Source organism: Paramormyrops kingsleyae, chromosome 2, assembly GCF_048594095.1.
Source record: "Paramormyrops kingsleyae isolate MSU_618 chromosome 2, PKINGS_0.4, whole genome shotgun sequence".
Classification (NCBI taxonomy): Eukaryota; Metazoa; Chordata; class Actinopteri; order Osteoglossiformes; family Mormyridae; genus Paramormyrops; species Paramormyrops kingsleyae.
In genome coordinates, this window is record NC_132798.1 from 13,563,015 (window position 1) to 13,580,819 (window position 17,805).

At 45.2% G+C, this 17,805-nt stretch overlaps 3 protein-coding genes across 11 annotated transcripts in view; all 3 read left to right on the top strand.

Annotated features, from left to right (window-relative positions):
* ulk1a (unc-51 like autophagy activating kinase 1a) overlaps positions 1 to 2,442 on the top strand; it is a 29,434-nt gene extending 26,992 nt beyond the window's left edge. For all 4 annotated transcript variants that reach the window (XM_072705946.1, XM_072705949.1, XM_072705948.1 and 1 more), the window contains exon 28: positions 805 to 2,442. In XM_072705946.1, the coding sequence (XP_072562047.1) occupies positions 805 to 860 (56 nt within the window). In that variant the 3' untranslated portion in view covers positions 861 to 2,442. The remainder of the gene's footprint in view (positions 1 to 804) is intronic.
* Positions 2,443 to 5,821: 3,379 nt separating this feature from the next.
* On the top strand, positions 5,822 to 10,430 carry pus1 (pseudouridine synthase 1). Of its 2 annotated transcripts, none has more exons than XM_023836544.2 (6): positions 5,822 to 5,940; positions 7,260 to 7,532; positions 7,639 to 7,776; positions 8,340 to 8,442; positions 8,713 to 9,410; positions 9,584 to 10,430. In XM_023836544.2, the coding sequence occupies exons 1-6, from the start codon at positions 5,872 to 5,874 to the stop codon at positions 9,623 to 9,625; spliced, it is 1,323 nt and encodes a 440-aa protein (XP_023692312.2). In that variant the 5' UTR covers positions 5,822 to 5,871; the 3' UTR covers positions 9,626 to 10,430. The 2 variants fall into 2 exon arrangements, with proteins under 2 accessions (XP_023692312.2, XP_023692314.2); XM_023836546.2 differs by having other exon boundaries at positions 5,823 to 5,934.
* A 526-nt stretch (positions 10,431 to 10,956) lies between these two features.
* Positions 10,957 to 17,805, top strand: part of ep400 (E1A binding protein p400) — a 32,829-nt gene continuing 25,980 nt past the window's right edge. For 4 of the 5 annotated variants that reach the window (XM_023836606.2, XM_023836607.2, XM_023836608.2 and 1 more), the window contains exons 1-6: positions 10,957 to 11,141; positions 12,992 to 14,335; positions 14,469 to 14,579; positions 14,786 to 14,870; positions 15,122 to 15,241; positions 17,043 to 17,449. In XM_023836606.2, the coding sequence (XP_023692374.2) occupies positions 13,022 to 14,335; positions 14,469 to 14,579; positions 14,786 to 14,870; positions 15,122 to 15,241; positions 17,043 to 17,449 (2,037 nt within the window). In that variant the 5' untranslated portion in view covers positions 10,957 to 11,141; positions 12,992 to 13,021. The remainder of the gene's footprint in view (positions 11,142 to 12,991; positions 14,336 to 14,468; positions 14,580 to 14,785; positions 14,871 to 15,121; positions 15,242 to 17,042; positions 17,450 to 17,805) is intronic. The other variant, XM_023836609.2, reaches the window with a different exon arrangement.

The window sequence follows — 17,805 nt, forward strand, 5'->3', positions numbered from 1 at the left end:
CTGCAGTGAGTGTGCGTACACTCGCGTGGTGACTCTGTGCTGCAGTGAGTGTGCGTACACGCGCGTGGTGGCTCTGTGCTGCAGTGAGTGTGCGTACACGCGCGTGGTGGCTCTGTGCTGCAGTGAGTGTGCGTACACGCGCGTGGTGGCTCTGTGCTGCAGTGAGTGTGCGTACACGCGCGTGGTGGCTCTGTGCTGCAGTGAGTGTGCGTACACGCGCGTGGTGGCTCTGTGCTGCAGTGATTGTGTGTACACGCGCGTGGTGACTCTGTGCTGCAGTGAGTGTGCGTACACGCGCGTGGTGGCTCTGTGCTGCAGTGAGTGTGCGTACACGCGCGTGGTGGCTCTGTGCTGCAGTGAGTGTGCGTACACGCGCGTGGTGGCTCTGTGCTGCAGTGAGTGTGCGTACACTCGCGTGGTGACTCTGTGCTGCAGTGAGTGTGCGTACACGCGCGTGGTGGCTCTGTGCTGCAGCTTCTCCTCAAGTGCAGTGGCCCGTCGAAACACTTACCCTTTTCATAAGATTGCTGATGTTCTATCGGGTCACGATGAATTTGCAGAATATTAATTGTGATAAGAATAAGTAATGCTATTAAAGGTACTTGAGCCAAATTTCTCTGGAAGTTGATTAAATGGATAAAGATCATCAGATTGCAAAATTGTCTGCTTAAAAACTAGTAGCAGAGTCTTGGGTGATACTGAACTCAATACATTATAACACAGTTTGACTGTGTTCCTCTGTGAGTGTGCATGTGTGCACTGTTTCTTGGTTAAAAAATAAATACATTTTCATCCCATTAACAGGTAAGCTGTGCATCGAGCGCCGCCTCTCAGCTCTGCAGTCCGGATTGTGCTCATGAGGGCCGCAGCTGTGTCCCCTTCCTTTCTTCCTCCTGTCTGTGACCCCAAGCCCCCTCCCCCAAGCACCATCACCAAAGGCTAAAGGCAGAGGAGGGTCTTCTGGGCCTGTTGTGGTGCCCTGGAGGCACCAAAAAACAGCCACCCCTCCACCCACCCCTTCACAGCTTGGACCCCCATCTGCCATTGATCCATACACTCACTCAGCATCACTGGTTTCAGGAGAGGTGTGTGATGAACTCCAGAGGAAGACGCATCTGCCCTGAGTGTGACTCAAGGGAGGTGGATGGCTGGCATCTTTGCGTGACAGCCGGTCGCCTTTGCAGAGATGATTGACCTCTCTCTACTGAATCAAACTAGATGGCTTTCAGTGACTTTTTGTGGGATTGTTCTTTCTTTCTTACTTTTTACAGTTTCAGTGAATTGAAGCCTTTAAAGTAAGAGAGGGCACCTCTCTTTGCACTACAATCACGTAAGTCAGATTTCACTTAGTTAACGTCCAGCATCGATCGTTAGTAGAGCCTGTATTGGAAGGACTGGGGTTGGTGGTGGGGGGGGGGGGAGGGGTGTTTTTAGACCAAAGTATTACAGCGGCACTGTCATGATGCTGGAAAGACAGCTGCAGCTATCAGATCGGGGGGAGCAAGGTGTGTGTTGGTGCCTACTCGCTCTTCTCACTGTTGTAGCAGCTGACCTACTCTTTAACCAAGAAGCACGACACGATACAACACACCAGAATTAAACCAGTCGCTCGTTCACAACGTCACAAGTCACTTTGCCAGTTCACTTTGTTTGCTAGATGAAGCAGGGGTCCCTCCAGCTTGTCATCGTTGGGGTTGAGTATCGTTTCCATAAGATGCCTTTTGTTTGCCATGACCCATGACACGTTAGGAATCCCTTTGCACTGTTCGAACCTAGTCTTGGACTCAGCTGTTAACAATGATGCGTGTAATGCATTTTGTAGTGTTCCCTGGCTTGAATGTATGTACCTTTATAGAAATGTAGCAGAGCAATCTGAGGCAACCCCCCCCCCACACACACATCTCGTGAAAGCTGAGAACTAGAGGCCTTTTAGTTAGTGTCTTTTTTTGTTTTTTTTCTTCCTCCAAATGTAGGAAAATGGAACAGAGGAGCACTTTAATTCTGTATGTAAAACCTAAAATGGTGTCTGTGTGTATGTGGACCAGTGTGTGTGCATGCACGTGTATAGAGTACTTAAGTTCAGACTATATTTAATCCTCTTTCTTTGGCACATTTAAAAACATTTTTCTACTCTTCTAAAGTGATATGGCCACCGGCCGTGCTAAATGTGTGGAGACGTTTCATTTTTACTGTTTCGTAAGGTGAGACTACGAGGAAACCTATACTGGTTTGCTTGGATGTTCAGCAGACTGGATACATGGTCAAGAGGCAAACGAGGCTGGGGATCGTGGCCTGTGGACAATCCCATGCAGCCTACAATCGTGAAATTTAATATTTTATTTTCCCAAAAAATGTATTTATTGGAGGAAAATGTTTGGAGCCTGAAATCAAGGAGCAGTTGACAGTACTAGCGAGGTGTGGCTGAAGCGGGGGGGGGGGGGGGGGGGGTTGTTATGGGGTTGGTTAATTTGGACAAGGGATGATATCGTCCTACTCTGACTCGTGCTAACTCAGGAAGCGTCCGCTGGAGGTAGCAGTGGGAGCTACAAACACTTGTCCTCCATGTTCATGAGATGCCCTGTCCTGGAATCGTAACCATGTTGACACTACAAAAAAAAACAGGAAAAAAAAAAAGAAAAATGATGATAAAAAAAAAAAGCGGACTCTTAAATCACCTCAAGCCATGTGGACAGAGTGTGAGGCTGGGCCTGATCTGGACTGTATCAGCTAACCCACGAAATACCTGGACCTGAGGCTCTGATTTAATAACAGCATGTGCACCTTGTTTCAGACACTGCAAAACAACTAGGTAATGGATGAATGAACCAAGTACTGTATATGGATGACTTCAAGTAACCAGTATGCTAAGACACAGGGATGTCCCATGTGCCATTCTCCTTTTATGTGTAGTTCAAGAAATATCAATTTTAGCTTTTTATTGTTTTGTTTTTTTTTGGAAGGTGTATTTGTGCTTTGGTTGGATGCTGTTTTTTCTCAGTAGTGGTTTGCATTGATCTGTTTGTCTGTTTGTGTGGGAGGAAGTTTATAAGCTATGAGAAAAGAGGGAAAAAACTAGCTGGAGCACCTTTTGAAAGTCCTCAGAGTTAATTTGTACACTGTTAAAAAGCTAGGTTTTATAAAATGTATTTTTACTTTGAGTGTGTTTGTCTTTCTTCTCCCCCTCCACTGGAGAATTCAGCAGGGGGTGGGTGGTTGTGTAAAACTAAGAATTTTTGTATGATGAGTGATTCAAATAAAATTGACTGTGCATTTTTTATTGTAATTATAAACTTGGAGCTTAACTTTGAGCTGGTGTAGCTCAGGCCTTTGCATGACAGTTGGATGTGTGGTGCAACAGCGTCTGAACAGCATCAGGAAACAACAAAGGGTTGGATCCCAAAAATAACGCAAGGAGGACCGGCACTTTTTTTAGTGACGTTTTGCAGAAGAGAGAGAAGCAGGCGTGCCTAAGGATCTCCAGCGAGAGCCATTAAACCTGGCCACTGTTCTTTGGTCGCATTCACTGGGGCTGCCAATGGACAAAACCACTGTCTGACTTTTGGATGTCTGGGGGTGGTTTCACCCTCACCACCCCACCCGGGATTTGTGTAAATGAATGTAAACAGTGGATACCCACATGCACACCTTTCTCTGCGAATGGTTTACACATCACCAAAACCAGTGTCTAAATAATTTCACTATACTTGAACAATTTGCTATTGATCGCTTATAAATATAAATCATTTTATTTTGTGGTTGTTTGTTCAATGTATATTTTTATCATAATCCTTCAGTACAGCTTGTAAATAAGGTCTGTATATTTAGTATTTATTGGTTTATTAAGTATTTAGATTGCTTTAGGCAGATTATCCTCAACCCCAAGACACTTTCCTAGATGTTCTGCAAGCTATACTTTTGCTTTTGCTGGATTGTAGCATATTCCTGACAGTCTAAAACAATTAAAAACAAAAAAAAACAATAACTGTGATGTAATTCTGGTTTGAACATGCCACAGAAATAAAGGGTTGTTTGAAGTGTACTGTTGTGTTCCCCTAAAATAATAGTATTTGTTATTATAAGCATTTATGTTCTTACTCTAGCAAATGTATTTATTCTGTTATTTGTGTGTGAGGCACATGAACAGCAGCGAGTCTTAAAATATTGTTCATGTATTTTAATTCACTTGTTAACCACTTTACAACAGTGAACCTTAAAAGATGCAGTTGGCATGTCAATATATTTGCATATACATATTTGTAGAGAGAATACTTTTTTGTCTTTGTAATGCAAGTACAGTTAAACATTAAGAATGAAATATTCTCTGATATTACACTAGGAACTAGTTTTTCCATATATGTATATACACATGTGCACTGTGAGCCCTTTATTTAGTACAACTAGCTAATAGGAGGTAGGAGCCTCTTTTGCCTCCAAGACTGTTTTGCAGGTAGATAAGTTGTGTGTTCAGAGAAACCTTTTGCACCGTTGAGTTCTTTTTGCACCTTTCCATTGGCTTTAACAAGTCTCAACATCTCTTCTGGCTTCTCTATCAAGAAGTGCAACACAAAGCTAAAGCGCTAAAAGTAACTAACATTTATGGGTGTGTCCAAATACATTTCACTATTTTGATGGCGAAAAACCTTGGGAGGGGCACTGCAGGGGGGTCGCAAAGCAGATTGTGGGTTTGCATGAGGCCAGGTGGTTGCCCAAGACAGACCACATCAAGGAAGGATTGTCGTATTGTGCGACAAGAATTACAGAACCCCATAACATCTGCGCCTGCCATCCGGACACAGGTATGGGGCTCTCTACAACACCCCATGTCATCCCACACAGTTCCTCAATGACTGGCATCAGCAGGACTATGGGTTCACTGTCCCATGCGTAGGCTGCTATTAACACCAATGCAGAGATGGCTGCATTTTGACTGGTGCCGTAACTGGGAGGCATGGACTGATGATGAGTGGTGTCATACCATGCCCAGTGATGAATCTGTTGTAAAGTCGTTAACAAGTGAATAAAAATGCATACTGCTAATGAGTAGCTAACTTAAGCCGCGTGCGACTTTGCCATTAGTTTGGATGACATGGGTGACCATGCGCAAGGAGCAATAGGACACCAGAATCGACAAACGCACTGAGAAAGCACAGCAGTGATCCATAGCTCCGCCCACTGCACGTTTCAATTAACATATATTTGTGAACTTGAATAAGCAAAGTAGGAGGCTCGGGCATCTGCTTAGGATGCCTCCTGGACACCTCCCTGGTGAGGTGTTCCGGGCATGTCCCACTGGGAGGAGGCTCCAGGGAAGACCCCGGACACACTGGAGGGACAATGTCTCTCGACTGGCCTGGGAACGCCTTGGGATTCCCCTGAAAGAGCTGGATGAAGTGGCCGGGGAGAGGGAAGTCTGGGTTTCCCTGATTAGACTGCTGCCCCCGTGAACCGACCTCGGATAAATGATGGATGATGGATGGTTGGATGGAAATGAAAAGTCAAACTGGAAAATGAAAGGACAAAATTGTTTAAACGGTTAATTTTGTTTTTTAATTTTTCACATTTGACTCATACAAAAGTAGAAAATTAAAATGCAAATAGTACTGTTTCATTTTAATTTTCATTTTGGCAGGATTTCTGCGCATAGACTTTGAAAACTGAATGGCAAAGTGAATATTTTCATTGTATCATTTTCATTTTATTTTTTGCAGAAAATACCTCCGATAAAGGCCTATGTTCTTTAAACATCTGGCTTATTTTGTTTATTTTAGTGGCAAGCACAATCCGTATGTCTGCTCCTGGCTCGGCATTTGAAAGCGCCCCCTTTCCGTATTCTCGCGATAACTCGAAAATCACAGATTAGAGGTCAGCGAGATGCTTTCCACGTGGGTGCGGAGAGCTTCAGGAAGAGCAGGGCAGAGGATTTTCTCCCAAGTGGTAAATGTAATGCTCATTTAATGTTTTTAAGCTCTAAAGTGGTTATATATAGCGCTTTGCACACTTATTAGAGCATGGCTACAATGCTTCTGGCTATAATAAACGTATTTAACCAGGAATGCTCCTTTATCGTCTCGTGCTGTTAAACTTTCACGTAAATGTACACTGTTTAATCTGGTTTACAGAAAGAACAGAATAAGCCCACGATCAGTATATTGGGAAGAAAAGTATGTTTTTGTAGCAATCAGGACTGATGTTGAATTTACGCTTAAATTGACCATTTTTCGCACGAGATAGGTAGGTGTAAAAGGTACATTAACTATACAAATGCTCGGCTGTTTTCGAATATTTCAGCCTTAACAGAAATCTTACGTATACTGGGTATGCTTCTGTTTTCTTTAAACCCTAGCGATGCTATCATTAATGTGTTTATCGCCTTAATATTTGGCTGGTAGCTAACGAGGTCGACTCGGTCATTTGGTTTTTGTTACTAGTGAAGACCTCTAAAATGACATGAGACGGTAATTGATGTACGAAGAAAAAGGAGACAGCACAATCCAGTAAGGTCACGAGGTCCGCCCCCCCCCCCCCCCCCCCCAGCTGTGGGAGTGTGGCTAATAGCTCCTGTCTGGTTTAGCTTGGTTGAGTTGTATTTTTCGACTGTTTAGCCCAGTTAGATTCAAGCCTGCTGCTGTTCATTGTAACTCTGAATCAGGTTTATCTTATATATTGGAGACCAGTGGCCTGTACTACGAAGCGGGGTTACTGGCTTATCGGGGATTTAAGGTACCACAGTTTAAATGGACTTCATATTCTTTCACTTACATCTTGCCCAGACTACCTTAAATCCGACAAGTTACCCTGATAAGCCAGTAACCCTGCTTCGAAGTACAGGCCACAGGACTAGTTCAAACACTCTCAAGAGAACCAAGGGTTTATTTTTGAAGTCATCTGCTATCTTTCCACATCTTCAAGCATGTGTCTGTGGAGATGGTGCTGGGAAAGAAGACTTGTCTGTGCTTATCTTTCACTAGACCTGCAAACAGGTGTTGAGATGATAACTGTGTCCATATCCAGCATATTCTCTACCTTATAAAATGCTCACCTTTTCTCACTTTTGCATGCACAACCATAACCTGTATTTTGAATACTGAGCTTGCCCCAGTTTTAATGTTTTGTAATCATAAATGATAGACTTTTTTTCTATGATGCAATTGTCTTGGCGTAGTGCAGGTCTTCAGTGAACATTGCAACTTTTTGTTTGTTTTCTTAACTTGCAGGATTTTCGATATAGCCCTCATGTCCTTGGTATGTTTTTATTTTAGGCTGAGCCAAAAGGTGTAGGGAGACGGCTTTGTGGCATTCAGCTGCCTGAAGAGATGAGTGCAGAGGAGCTATCGAAGGAGCTCCAGAGGGAGCAGGAGGAATCCCTGAAGCGACCTGCTGAGGGGAATGGTGACTTGGGTGAAGATGGACACCTTGACAAGCGGCTGAAACAAAGTCCGTCCAAAGAGTCCCTCACTGATGTGAAGAAATTCCCAAAGAGAAAAGTGGTTCTGCTGATGGCATATTCAGGCAAAGGTTATCATGGGATGCAGGTACCTCTAGCTTCTCCTCACAACACACCTCTCATTTGGCCATTCCCTCTCGCTTAATTTCATTCAATCTCAATTTCATGTTATGGTTCATCATGTTCTACTCTAGAGAAACGTTGGATCCTCCCAGTTTAAGACGATTGAAGATGAACTGGTCACAGCGCTAGTCAAGTCAGGATGCATCCCAGAGAACCATGGAGCAGACATGAAGAAGATGTCATTTCAGCGGTGCGCGAGGACGGACAAGGTACCTTTACATCACATTATGTAATGTCTGCCTTATTTCCTTAAGTAAATTAAAGGGGAAGTTCGCACCAATCATATCACTGCGCAGAAGACACGAGCATGAGCACTCCAGCGGTATCTGGGTATTCAGTGATATGATTGGTGTGTGGAGTTTGGAAGAAGAAAATAGTTTGTACATTAAACTGTGCACTACAAAGTCTGCGGATTATCTTCAATAACTGGGTCATTATTTCTGGTAAGAAACCTTGCAGTTGAATTTTTCAAGTGTATTTTCTTGTGCTTTAATCACCACAGAAAATGCCTTTCAGTCCCATTTTATTCGAGAGAACATTTCTATGGCTGGTATCTTTAAAACTAGGCAGCTCCCAACCTAGATGGATAGATAGCACTAAAGCCCTTCTAAAAAATATCTTTTATTTTCAGTTTTGGGGTGAACTGCCCCTTTAAGTAACTTGTATCCTTTAATAAACAAAGTTTTCATTTTGCACATTGTAAATGGAATGGACTGCATTTATATAGCGCTTTTCTACTCTTACGAGTACTCAAAGCGCATTGTCTGGTCAGGGTGTTTCTGCTGCAGGGCAGATTGTGTCTCTGAAGCTGTGGCTGATAGATGGCATCCTGGACAAGATCAACAGTCACCTGCCATCTCAAATGAAGGTTTTGGGTGAGCGATGTCTTCGGTTCATTATTCCTGTAAATGTGTTGTGTACTGTTGTGAAAACTACAGATGTTAAACATTATCAACATTAAAATTTATAGATTTTGCAGTGTTTTATGCAGTAGTGCAGAGGGTTCAGGGAAGCCATATGCATGCAGGAAAAATATTGTGAAATTACTATGCATATATTTAGTATGCATGTGTTTGTTTTTGCGTCAGTTAGTTATGGTTATGAACCTGTTGACTACATAAATCTTTTTACTTTTTCATTTGAAGGCTTAAAGCGTGTAACTGGAGGTTTTAATTCCAAAAATAAGTGTGACGCCAGAACATACTCCTACATGATGCCGACCATAGCCTTTGCTCCCAAGGAGCTTGATGTTTTGGACAACGGCTTCCGCATGGATGAGGGGACCCTGCAGATGGTGAACCGTCTACTCTGCCGCTTCAAGGGCACACACAACTTCCACAACTACACTTCCCAGAAGGGACCACGGGACCCCAGCGCCCGCCGGTACATCATGGAGATGGAGTGCGGGAAGCCCTTTGTGCGTCAGGGCCTAGAATTCGCCGTCATCCAGGTCAAAGGTCAAAGCTTCATGATGCACCAGATTCGCAAGATGATTGGGCTGGTGATCGCTGTAGTTAAGGGCTACGCCACTGTCAACATCCAGGACAGGAGCTGGGGTGAGGAGAAGGTGGACATTCCCAAGGTCCCCGGGCTGGGCCTGGTGCTGGAGAAGGTGCATTTTGAGAAGTATGATAAGCGTTTTGGGGGCGATGGCGTCCACGAGCCACTGGACTGGACTCAGGAGGCAGATAAGATTGCTGCTTTCAAAGAAGAGCATATTTACCCTACTATTGTGCAGACTGAGTTGGAGGAGAAATCCATGCTGAACTGGATGAAGACACTACCCATCCATGACTTTGAGGCAACTGCCACGGGGTTACAGGAGCACAAAGGCAGGACCGTGGTGAGTGGTGTTTTAATAATTGCGCAGAAAGAGTAATAAATGGATAACTAAGCCCCTATATTTTTTTAAAAAGATATGTATTAATTAGAATATGTAAATTATATTGGCTAGGATTCTTATTGGCATAAGCATAAGTGAAATCTTCCAGATTCTCTTGTAATTTCTTTTTCAAGGAGGAGGATGATGACGACGACGATGGGCATGGATCTGATTAATTCTTCGTTGACATCAAGGGCCCTGAATCTTAAGAAACTCTATGTCTCTGGAAGCACTGAGTGCCAGTTTTTTTCACTCTTAAAAAAAAAATAATAATCTGTGCCTTTTGCATTTAAGTAAAACATGGCTATACTGCTGAAGTGCTTTGGCCATTCAATAGGTTACATATCACTGAAGACTAACAGTGAATACCACTATGCGATATTTTATGAAGATGTATAATTTCTTTGTACCTTGCTGAAATATTTTTAAAGTATGTTGGACTCATAATAAAAATGTGTGTATATAGATGCCTATATTTATACACATGCATATAATTTAAAAAACAAATGCCCACGGTTTGCAGTCATTATTTTTCATTTAAAATATATTGGTATCATAAGTAGTCTTTTTTTCGAATTATTTTTTACTGAATTATTTTTAAGCACTTAAGTTTGTTTTTGTTAGAGTATATTTGCACCACTTTGCTTTCTGTTTGAATGAACAGTTTCTTGAACTTTTAGTTTTTATGGTACATTTGTGAATTTGTAATTGTAAATTGTTTTTTTTTTTATGTAAGATGTACAGTGGGCACATATGGTGGGTATGTAGGATTTAAACCTCAGGATGCTATGGGTATAAAATTTGTAAGGAAACCAAATGCCCATTAAATTTTTTTTTCAAATATATATCGGGGTTTGTTTACCATATTGAATATACATGCCATTAATCCTTAAACATGGTGTATGGAGTTTGGTTGTACCGTGGCAGTATATACGTATAAAATAAATGGTCACTAAACCCAACATTTTAATGCGGAGTAAACTGAACGTGTACGTTTCATTCCTTTGTCATTCCGCACCAAATGTGTATCAAATTGGATATGATTTAAGGCTTGCTGGGTGAGTACACGTAATAGAATAACATCACCTACATTTTTTCATTGTCGCAAGCGTATTTGTTTCATTGTTACGTTTTACACCTGATTGATGAAACGATTCACTGATAGTCGTGGGAAGTGTTAGACCCCGTTGCATATCCACAAGAAGCATAGGAAGGATACGTTGTACATTAGTATTGTTTCAATGTATTAAATATTGCTTTTAAAATTTATCCATTGTGCTATATACGCATAGTTTGTCATGTGTTACATTATGCATATATTAAGTATTCCATACCAGTTACCTGTGTATAAACTGCGGAACCAAACCCCATGGAAGGTATTTCGCTCGCATAATTCACTGCCATTGGAAGAAGTCAAAGGATTCCTTTATATGATTGGTCGTCGTTTGAGTCCGTTTTGTCGGAAGGAAGTCGGGTGGAATTACTTCCGGTTTTCAAAGAGCAGCGGACAAAAAAAAGCGGAGGCGCCGCCATGTTTTCAAATGGAGTGCCTCTCGTGCATTGTCTGTAGATAACGAATTACCACGTTTCTTGTCGTTGTAATTGTGTTACAGCTTATTATAATTTGTTACTGGAGGTTTAAAGAAGCCTTGTTGGTGCATGCAACTGTGGCAGCAGCTTCATTTGTTGTAGGTAAGAGTAAACCTGATGCTACGGGCTTTCGGCATCGGTAATGATCATGATGGATGCACCATCGTGCCCGCTGGTTTTATGGTTTATTTTTCTGACGTGGTGGAAGAACGGTCGAGACTTCATAATTTATGAGACGATGCAAATTACTCTTACGGTTCTGAAGAAGCTCTGTTTACCTATGTGGCTTTAGGTGTCTGGAGAGCGTGGTGGGTGTGTTACGGTAGGCGAGGCCTACTCCGCGCTGGTTTCCACGAGCGTGTCGTTAGCTGTGTTAGCTGGCCAGTTAGCGAGTTAGCTACACAATTAGCCGAGTTAGCTGTGACAGGAGCGGTCCGAACTGCCTGTGTCACATTTATTGTGGTGTCGAAAGATGAAACAGGGTGACACGCGCCTTTATAATATTACTGGTGGATTCGTAACATATAGCATTCCTTACCAAACTAGCGATTCTGTTTATTAGGAAGTTGGTGAATAAAAAGCTGTCAGTTTTAAAAACAAGTCTTGAATGCTGAGTGATTCGCAACGCCCCGTCAAAAATGTTTAAAGCGTATCAGTGGCCTCTTCTGTAATGTAACTTTAATTGGCATGCCAACTTTAAGGGAGCAGTATCAGTCCGGACAACTACTGGAAGACCGGGGCAGCAGATGTTTCCATGCCGGTCTGTTTTTGTTGTGCCTATTTTTTCTTGGTTATGCCTCGGTTTCAGCTCTGGCACGAATTTGCAGTTGTATCCAGTAAACGAGTTTATCCGTAACATATATCGGCGTTTATGCTCATCAAACTACTTTTTTTTGCCTCGATTGATATGTTGATGAATGAATTTCCATGATTACTGACACTTGATCCCCAACTTATGTTTAGTCGTGTTAAAACGAGTGTCATCACATTTAAGTATAATGGATACCTGTAAAGAGATTCAATTTCACCGCATGTAGTCAATTAATAGTAATTTTCCGTGGTTTCCTGATGGTTAGATAACGTTTAAAACGCATCTGCAATTGTTAAAATAATCTAATTATTTTATAATTTGGGGATCTCTCTACATTGCTCCTGAAAGTTGTACATTTGAGTCTCAAAAAGGAGAGCATTTAACTTGAATAACTGTGGAAAAATGTCTTATAGTTTAGAAATGTAATTAACATTTTAAGTGAAACAGCCAGGGCCTGAACAGTAATAATATAAACATGAAGATGGATTGGAGTCCTGAAATGCTCTATATTCTGAATGATACATTTAATATAAATATGTAGTTTTGGTGAATTGTGTTGTCTAAATTTCCTATCATGTATGCACAAATGGCTGTTGATGGAATGATACTCTGTCCATGCTTTGCCCAGCTTCATGCTTCCTAAGATAACTTCCAGACTTACTGTGATGGACGGACGGACGGACGGATGATGTTGATCGGGGGTTGTGGGTGGCATGGTGATTTAGTAGCTAGCATTGGATCAGCAGTTAATGGTAAATGGGCGATTGGGAAAGCGGTATCACTAATTCATTAATCAGTAGTTAATGAAAAGCTAGTAGGTTACAGGTCTGTGGATTTGGAATGTCGTGGGTTCACATACCGCACGCAGCCGAGGAATCCTATCGTCCCTGAGCAAAGGCTGTAACTGCAGCTGCTCCAGGGGTACTTAATTCTGGCTGGCTGTGCATGTTAACCCACAAAACTTGATCTCATCTGTATATACATGTGTGTCTATCTATCAAGAAGGAAGATAATATAATGGAAAACTACCTTATTTCTCCATGGGAGTGAATAAACTTCTACTTAGCCATTTTCGTATGCGTCAGCTGGTGCTCGGTATTGACCTTGTATGGATTTTGACGTACCTTCTTCTTGCCCACAGGTGACTGTCTGACATTTTTCTCATTCCGCAATGCACCATGGGAGTGGGAGTCAGAACGTGCAGCGGCAGCTCCAGCGTTCGAAATCGTTCACGGGCGCTGAGGCGGAGGAGCAGCCTGCTCCGGTACCGCCACCTGCACAGCCCGGCCCAGCCAATCTGCCCCAGTCGCCGGCAGCATCATTTGCTGCTGCTGCCAGCCCCTCAGCACCTCAGTCACCCAACTACCAGATCATCATGAGTCGGAGCCCCGTGACCGGCCAGAACGTGAACATCACGCTGCAGAACGTGGGCCAACAGATCACCCTCACCCCACTGCCTCTGCAGAGCCCCGCCTCCCCAGGCTTCCAGCACTTCCCACGTATTGATCCCCCATCCTCTTCCTACATCCCGGTGGCCTCGCCGCTGCCGCAGCCCGTGCAGCCACAGAGCCCTACCCAGCACAGCCCCGCAGTCCTGCAGGGTGTGCAGCGGCCCGGGGCGGCCGCCACCACAGGACTGGGCGTGCGTGGCCAGAGCCCCACGCGTTTCGTGGAGGCTGGTGTGCTGGTGCGCCAGATCGGTCTGAGCAGTCCCTCCGGTGGTGCTGCTGGGCACTTCTTATATCAGGATGGCAGCGGATTGGCTCAGCTGGCCCCTGCTACACCTAGCCAGGTGGCCATGGCCTCACCCAGTGCCACCGGCACGGTGCGTGAGCGCCGGCTCTCCCAACCGCACTCCCATACTGGCGGCACCATTCACCATCTGGGTCCTCAAAGCCCAGTGGCCAGTGGGGCCACCCTGCCTACCTTGGGCAGCCCCGGTCACATCACCACCTCCAGTCTGCCGCCTCATATCAGCAGCATCATTCAGGGCCAGTTGGCGCGCCCTGTGTTGTTTGAGAAACCAACCCAGGGTATGCTGGCTGGCTTGGGGCCAGTCACAGCAGGGACAACGGCGACGTCCACCTTCGGTCTAACATCCACTGTGCCACCCTCCAGCCCGTCCCGCTCCAATCCTTCTGAGGGGGTCCCAAACCCACCCCTCACCTCTGCTGGGGTGGCCATAGGCTCGGTGAAGAAGCAACCCCGGAAACTGGAGGAGATCGCACCGGCCACCCCAGAGGTGGCCCAGCTGAGGAAGCAGTGTCTAGAACACCACAGCAAGAAGATGGAAGCCCTACGAGAGGTCTTCAAGGAGTACCTCATAGAGCTCTTCTTCCTGCAGCACCTCCAGGGAAACATGATGGACTATCTGGCCTTTAAGAAGAAACCCTGCGTGCCACTCTTCACCTACCTGCGGCAGAATGACCTGGACCTGGAGGATGAGGAGGAGGAAGAGGAGCAGTCTGAGGTTATCAATGACGAGGTAGCTAGGTTTTAAGTCTCCTTCACTGTTGGCAGCTTTGAGTTGGTGGTTCTTACATTTTGCTCCCAGTGAGATCGTGTTAAGCATGACTGGGTCACTTTCTCGCCGCCCTCCCCCCCCCCCCCCCCCCCAGGTGAAAGTGGTGACGGGAAAAGATGGCCAGACGAACACTCCGGTTGCCATAGCGACACAGCTGCCTCCCAACGTGTCGGCAGCCTTCTCCACTCAGCAGCAGCAGTTCCAAGTGAGGACGCAGTGCTGTCCCACGCCTAGCTGCTACTTTCATAGGACAGATTTTTAACTCGCAGTCTCTGCCATCATAGTGTGCAGATAAATCAGCATTTGACTGCTCTAGACTGCTGCCATCATGGCTGAATAGCAACGGCTTGCATGTACCAGGAGTGAGAGCAGGTGTCTCAGGGTGACACTGCATGTGGCTCATGCTTTCAGGTGCATCAGGGAGCGACGGCCACTGGTATTGCAAACCCGGTTGACATTGAAGCCTTCAAAAGACAGCAGGTTTTGGCCCATGCAGGTAGGGCGATATGGGAATGTTTGGTGTCTTTTAATGTTTTTTGTTGTTTTTTTAATGTTTCTTTTTCTGGCTTCCTTGTCTGTTTTCCCCCTTTTTTCTTTTTTTTTTTGTGTTCCTCTGAACCGCTTCTGCTTTTAAAAACCCAGCACTGTCTTCGCGCGCTTTGCCTCAACGTCGCCGGAAGGGAACTCCGCATAGACTCCGAGTCGACTGCTTTGCGTTATGAGGGTATTGTGTGTTTTAAATCCCAGACCAGGCTAAGAGGCCCCGGATTGACGTTGGTCGCCATGGGATCATATTCCAGCACCATGGCGTAACTGCTTTAGGATCGCCCGGGGTTCCCCTACAACAGCTAATGCCGACAGCCCAAGGTAGGAGTGCTGCTAACAGCCAGGTCTGTGTTCAGTTCGGTGCAGCTGGAAGTAGCTCAACCCTCCAAACAAATCAGGCATACAGAATGCAGCCCATGGCGATATGGCGGATCTCAGCACCCCATTCTGGGGCAGCTCTAACATCGGCCGCTCTGCTGCTCGGAGGAAGTGCAGAGCTTCAGACCCCATGATCTCTGACATAATGCTAGTCTACCTCTGTCCTGGCAAGAGCAAAATACACAAAAAAAAAAAGAAGACAGTCAAGTCGGAAGACAAGGGATAGCACCCCCTCTCCCCTTCCACCAGTGAAGATGTCATGTTCTGTCTCCTTTTGTGTTGTACCGACCATTCACTCCATTGGCTCTTCCTTCCTTTTTGTGTTTTTTTTTTTCTTTTTCTTTTTTCTGTTCATGGTTGCTCATGTTCCTCTTGTTTGGATGGACTTCCTGCAAATTCAGAGTGGAGTGGAAAGATTTGGCCAGCAAAAATCTTGGAAATGAGACACATTTGGCCACTGTGTGGGTTTGTTATGTATGTCCCCATTTTTCGCCTGTACCTTGACCCCACAGCTACCCTCCATGTCCACTTGTCCCCATCAAACTCATCGTGTCGTCCGGGATTCTTGGCACGTCCGAGTCCTTTGTCATCTAGCGGCTCGTGTCGTTCACCTGTGCCGTGTTCATCTTTCAGTTGGTTGTCACCATCTTCGTGTTCCCATCGCCTTCCGTTCTGACTTGGTTTCTCCTTCCTCGGCCATGTTGTGGGCGGGGGGGGGGTAGGGCGGTTCGGTCTGTCGGCATTACTCCCATGTTCTTTGTACTGTTCCGGCCTGGAGGAAAGCTTCCATATTGGCGGACAGAGCATCCAATCAGTGTGTGAGGGGCGGGGCTTCTGACTATCCACTGCTCTGCACAGGCCTGTCCAATAGAACCCATGTCTGCTTGTCCATCATTTGCTTTGCAAAATCTGTTTTTGTGTTCACACAAAACGACAGATTTAAATGCAGTTTCCCTGCCAGAACGGTAGTACTACATGCATGCTAAACATTTTTTCCTGTGCTGACTGTCCTCTTTCCTTTTTGTCTCTTTCTGTAAGATTTATGTTCTGTCTGGCTAATTAAATTACTTGTGCATGATTACTTAGCCTTAACTGCCTATTAACTTTTGAAAATGGCTTTTGTTCTTTTTTTTCATGATTATGCTTTTAATTTAGTTGGCATAGACTGTAGTTTATTGTAGTTCATTCATGTCATTCCTTATATAACAGCCATTTCCTACAAGACAATGTCCATGAAACTTCACTATGTGCAGTAGTGTTATTTTAATAGGAAGGCACAGCACTTAGTCTGAGTTAACTTGCTTGTATATGCATAATATTCATACATTTCCCTTTTCAACAATTCTGTTCCAGATACAATAGCTGAGTGGTTAAATGTATTGTAAAAGTATTGTAGCTCATGGTAACATACAGTGAGAGCCAATGAGAACAGAAACTGTTCTGATGGAGGATGCCTCTCTTTATTAGGAGAATGGCATTGACTAACAGTGCCTTAGCGTAGAAGCACCAGACCCTCAACCCCCTGGTACTGTCTCTGCTTCTCTCTTCCCCATGTTTGTTCACGTCTGATTGACTGGGTAAGAGGCAGTGTGTGCACCTGCAACCCTTTGTTTAAACAGGCTTTGGGTCCAGAAGAGGAACCGCGCATCTCCGCTGAATGGGGAAAACGATTAGTCATCTACAGAATGATTTCATTGTCTCCTTCTCCCCCATTCTTTGTCGTTCCCGGTTCCCTCTTTCCTAGGTGGCATGCCCCCTACTCCACAGGCAGTCCAGATGGCCGGGCCAAACCAGAGTCAGCAACAGTATGACCCTTCTAAGGGCCCGCCCGTGCAGAATGCGGCCAGCCTCCACACTCCGCCGCCACAGCTGCCCGGCCGCCTGCCTCCCAGCACCCTGCCTATGGCGAGCCTCCCGCTGGCACTGGCCCAGCCCCCATTGGCCGAGCCGCAGGCCCCGCCCACCGCGGGGCTCCAGCCCCCTGTGAAGGTGACTGCCGGTGGCCCGCTCCTGGCCCAGGGCAACCCGCACACTCAGCTGCAGACTCAACTCCAGCAGCAAATGCAGCCAGGTCTCCACATCCAGATCCAGGCCCAGCCAATGCAGCAGCTGCAGCAGCCGCCCCAGCCTCTGCTGCAGCCAGGGCAGGCGGTGAGTCTGCGTTAAACTTCGCAGCCTAATTAAAGACACTGAGATGAGAGTTAAGCAGTTTTAAATGTGCCCCATGGACACAGACGTTCCTCTTCAGGATGCCAGTACAATCCTTAGTCATTAGAAATCCCCAATATACCTAAATCCGTTTTAGCGGTTTTAAAACCAAGCCCTAAACTTAGTGGGCTCTTTCTTAGCAGCGTTCAGTATACCAGATTACATTTTACCCGTTTAGATTCCTTTATCCAAAGCAATGAATGTTTTTAGTAGAAAGCAGGGTCTCTCCCTCTGTAGGAATTGAGGGTGAAGGGTCTTGCTCAGAGGCCCAACGGCGAAATGATCCTGCCGATTCTGGG

Bases quoted from the DNA above. Each gene is read 5' to 3' on its own strand.
- pus1 (XM_023836544.2), top strand. From the start codon at position 5,872: ATGCTTTCCACGTGGGTGCGGAGAGCTTCAGGAAGAGCAGGGCAGAGG. The intron at 7,777-8,339 runs GTACCTTTACAT...TTGTCTGGTCAG, and splicing joins GGTGCGCGAGGACGGACAAG to GGTGTTTCTGCTGCAGGGCA. The intron at 8,443-8,712 runs GTGAGCGATGTC...TTTCATTTGAAG, and splicing joins ATCTCAAATGAAGGTTTTGG to GCTTAAAGCGTGTAACTGGA.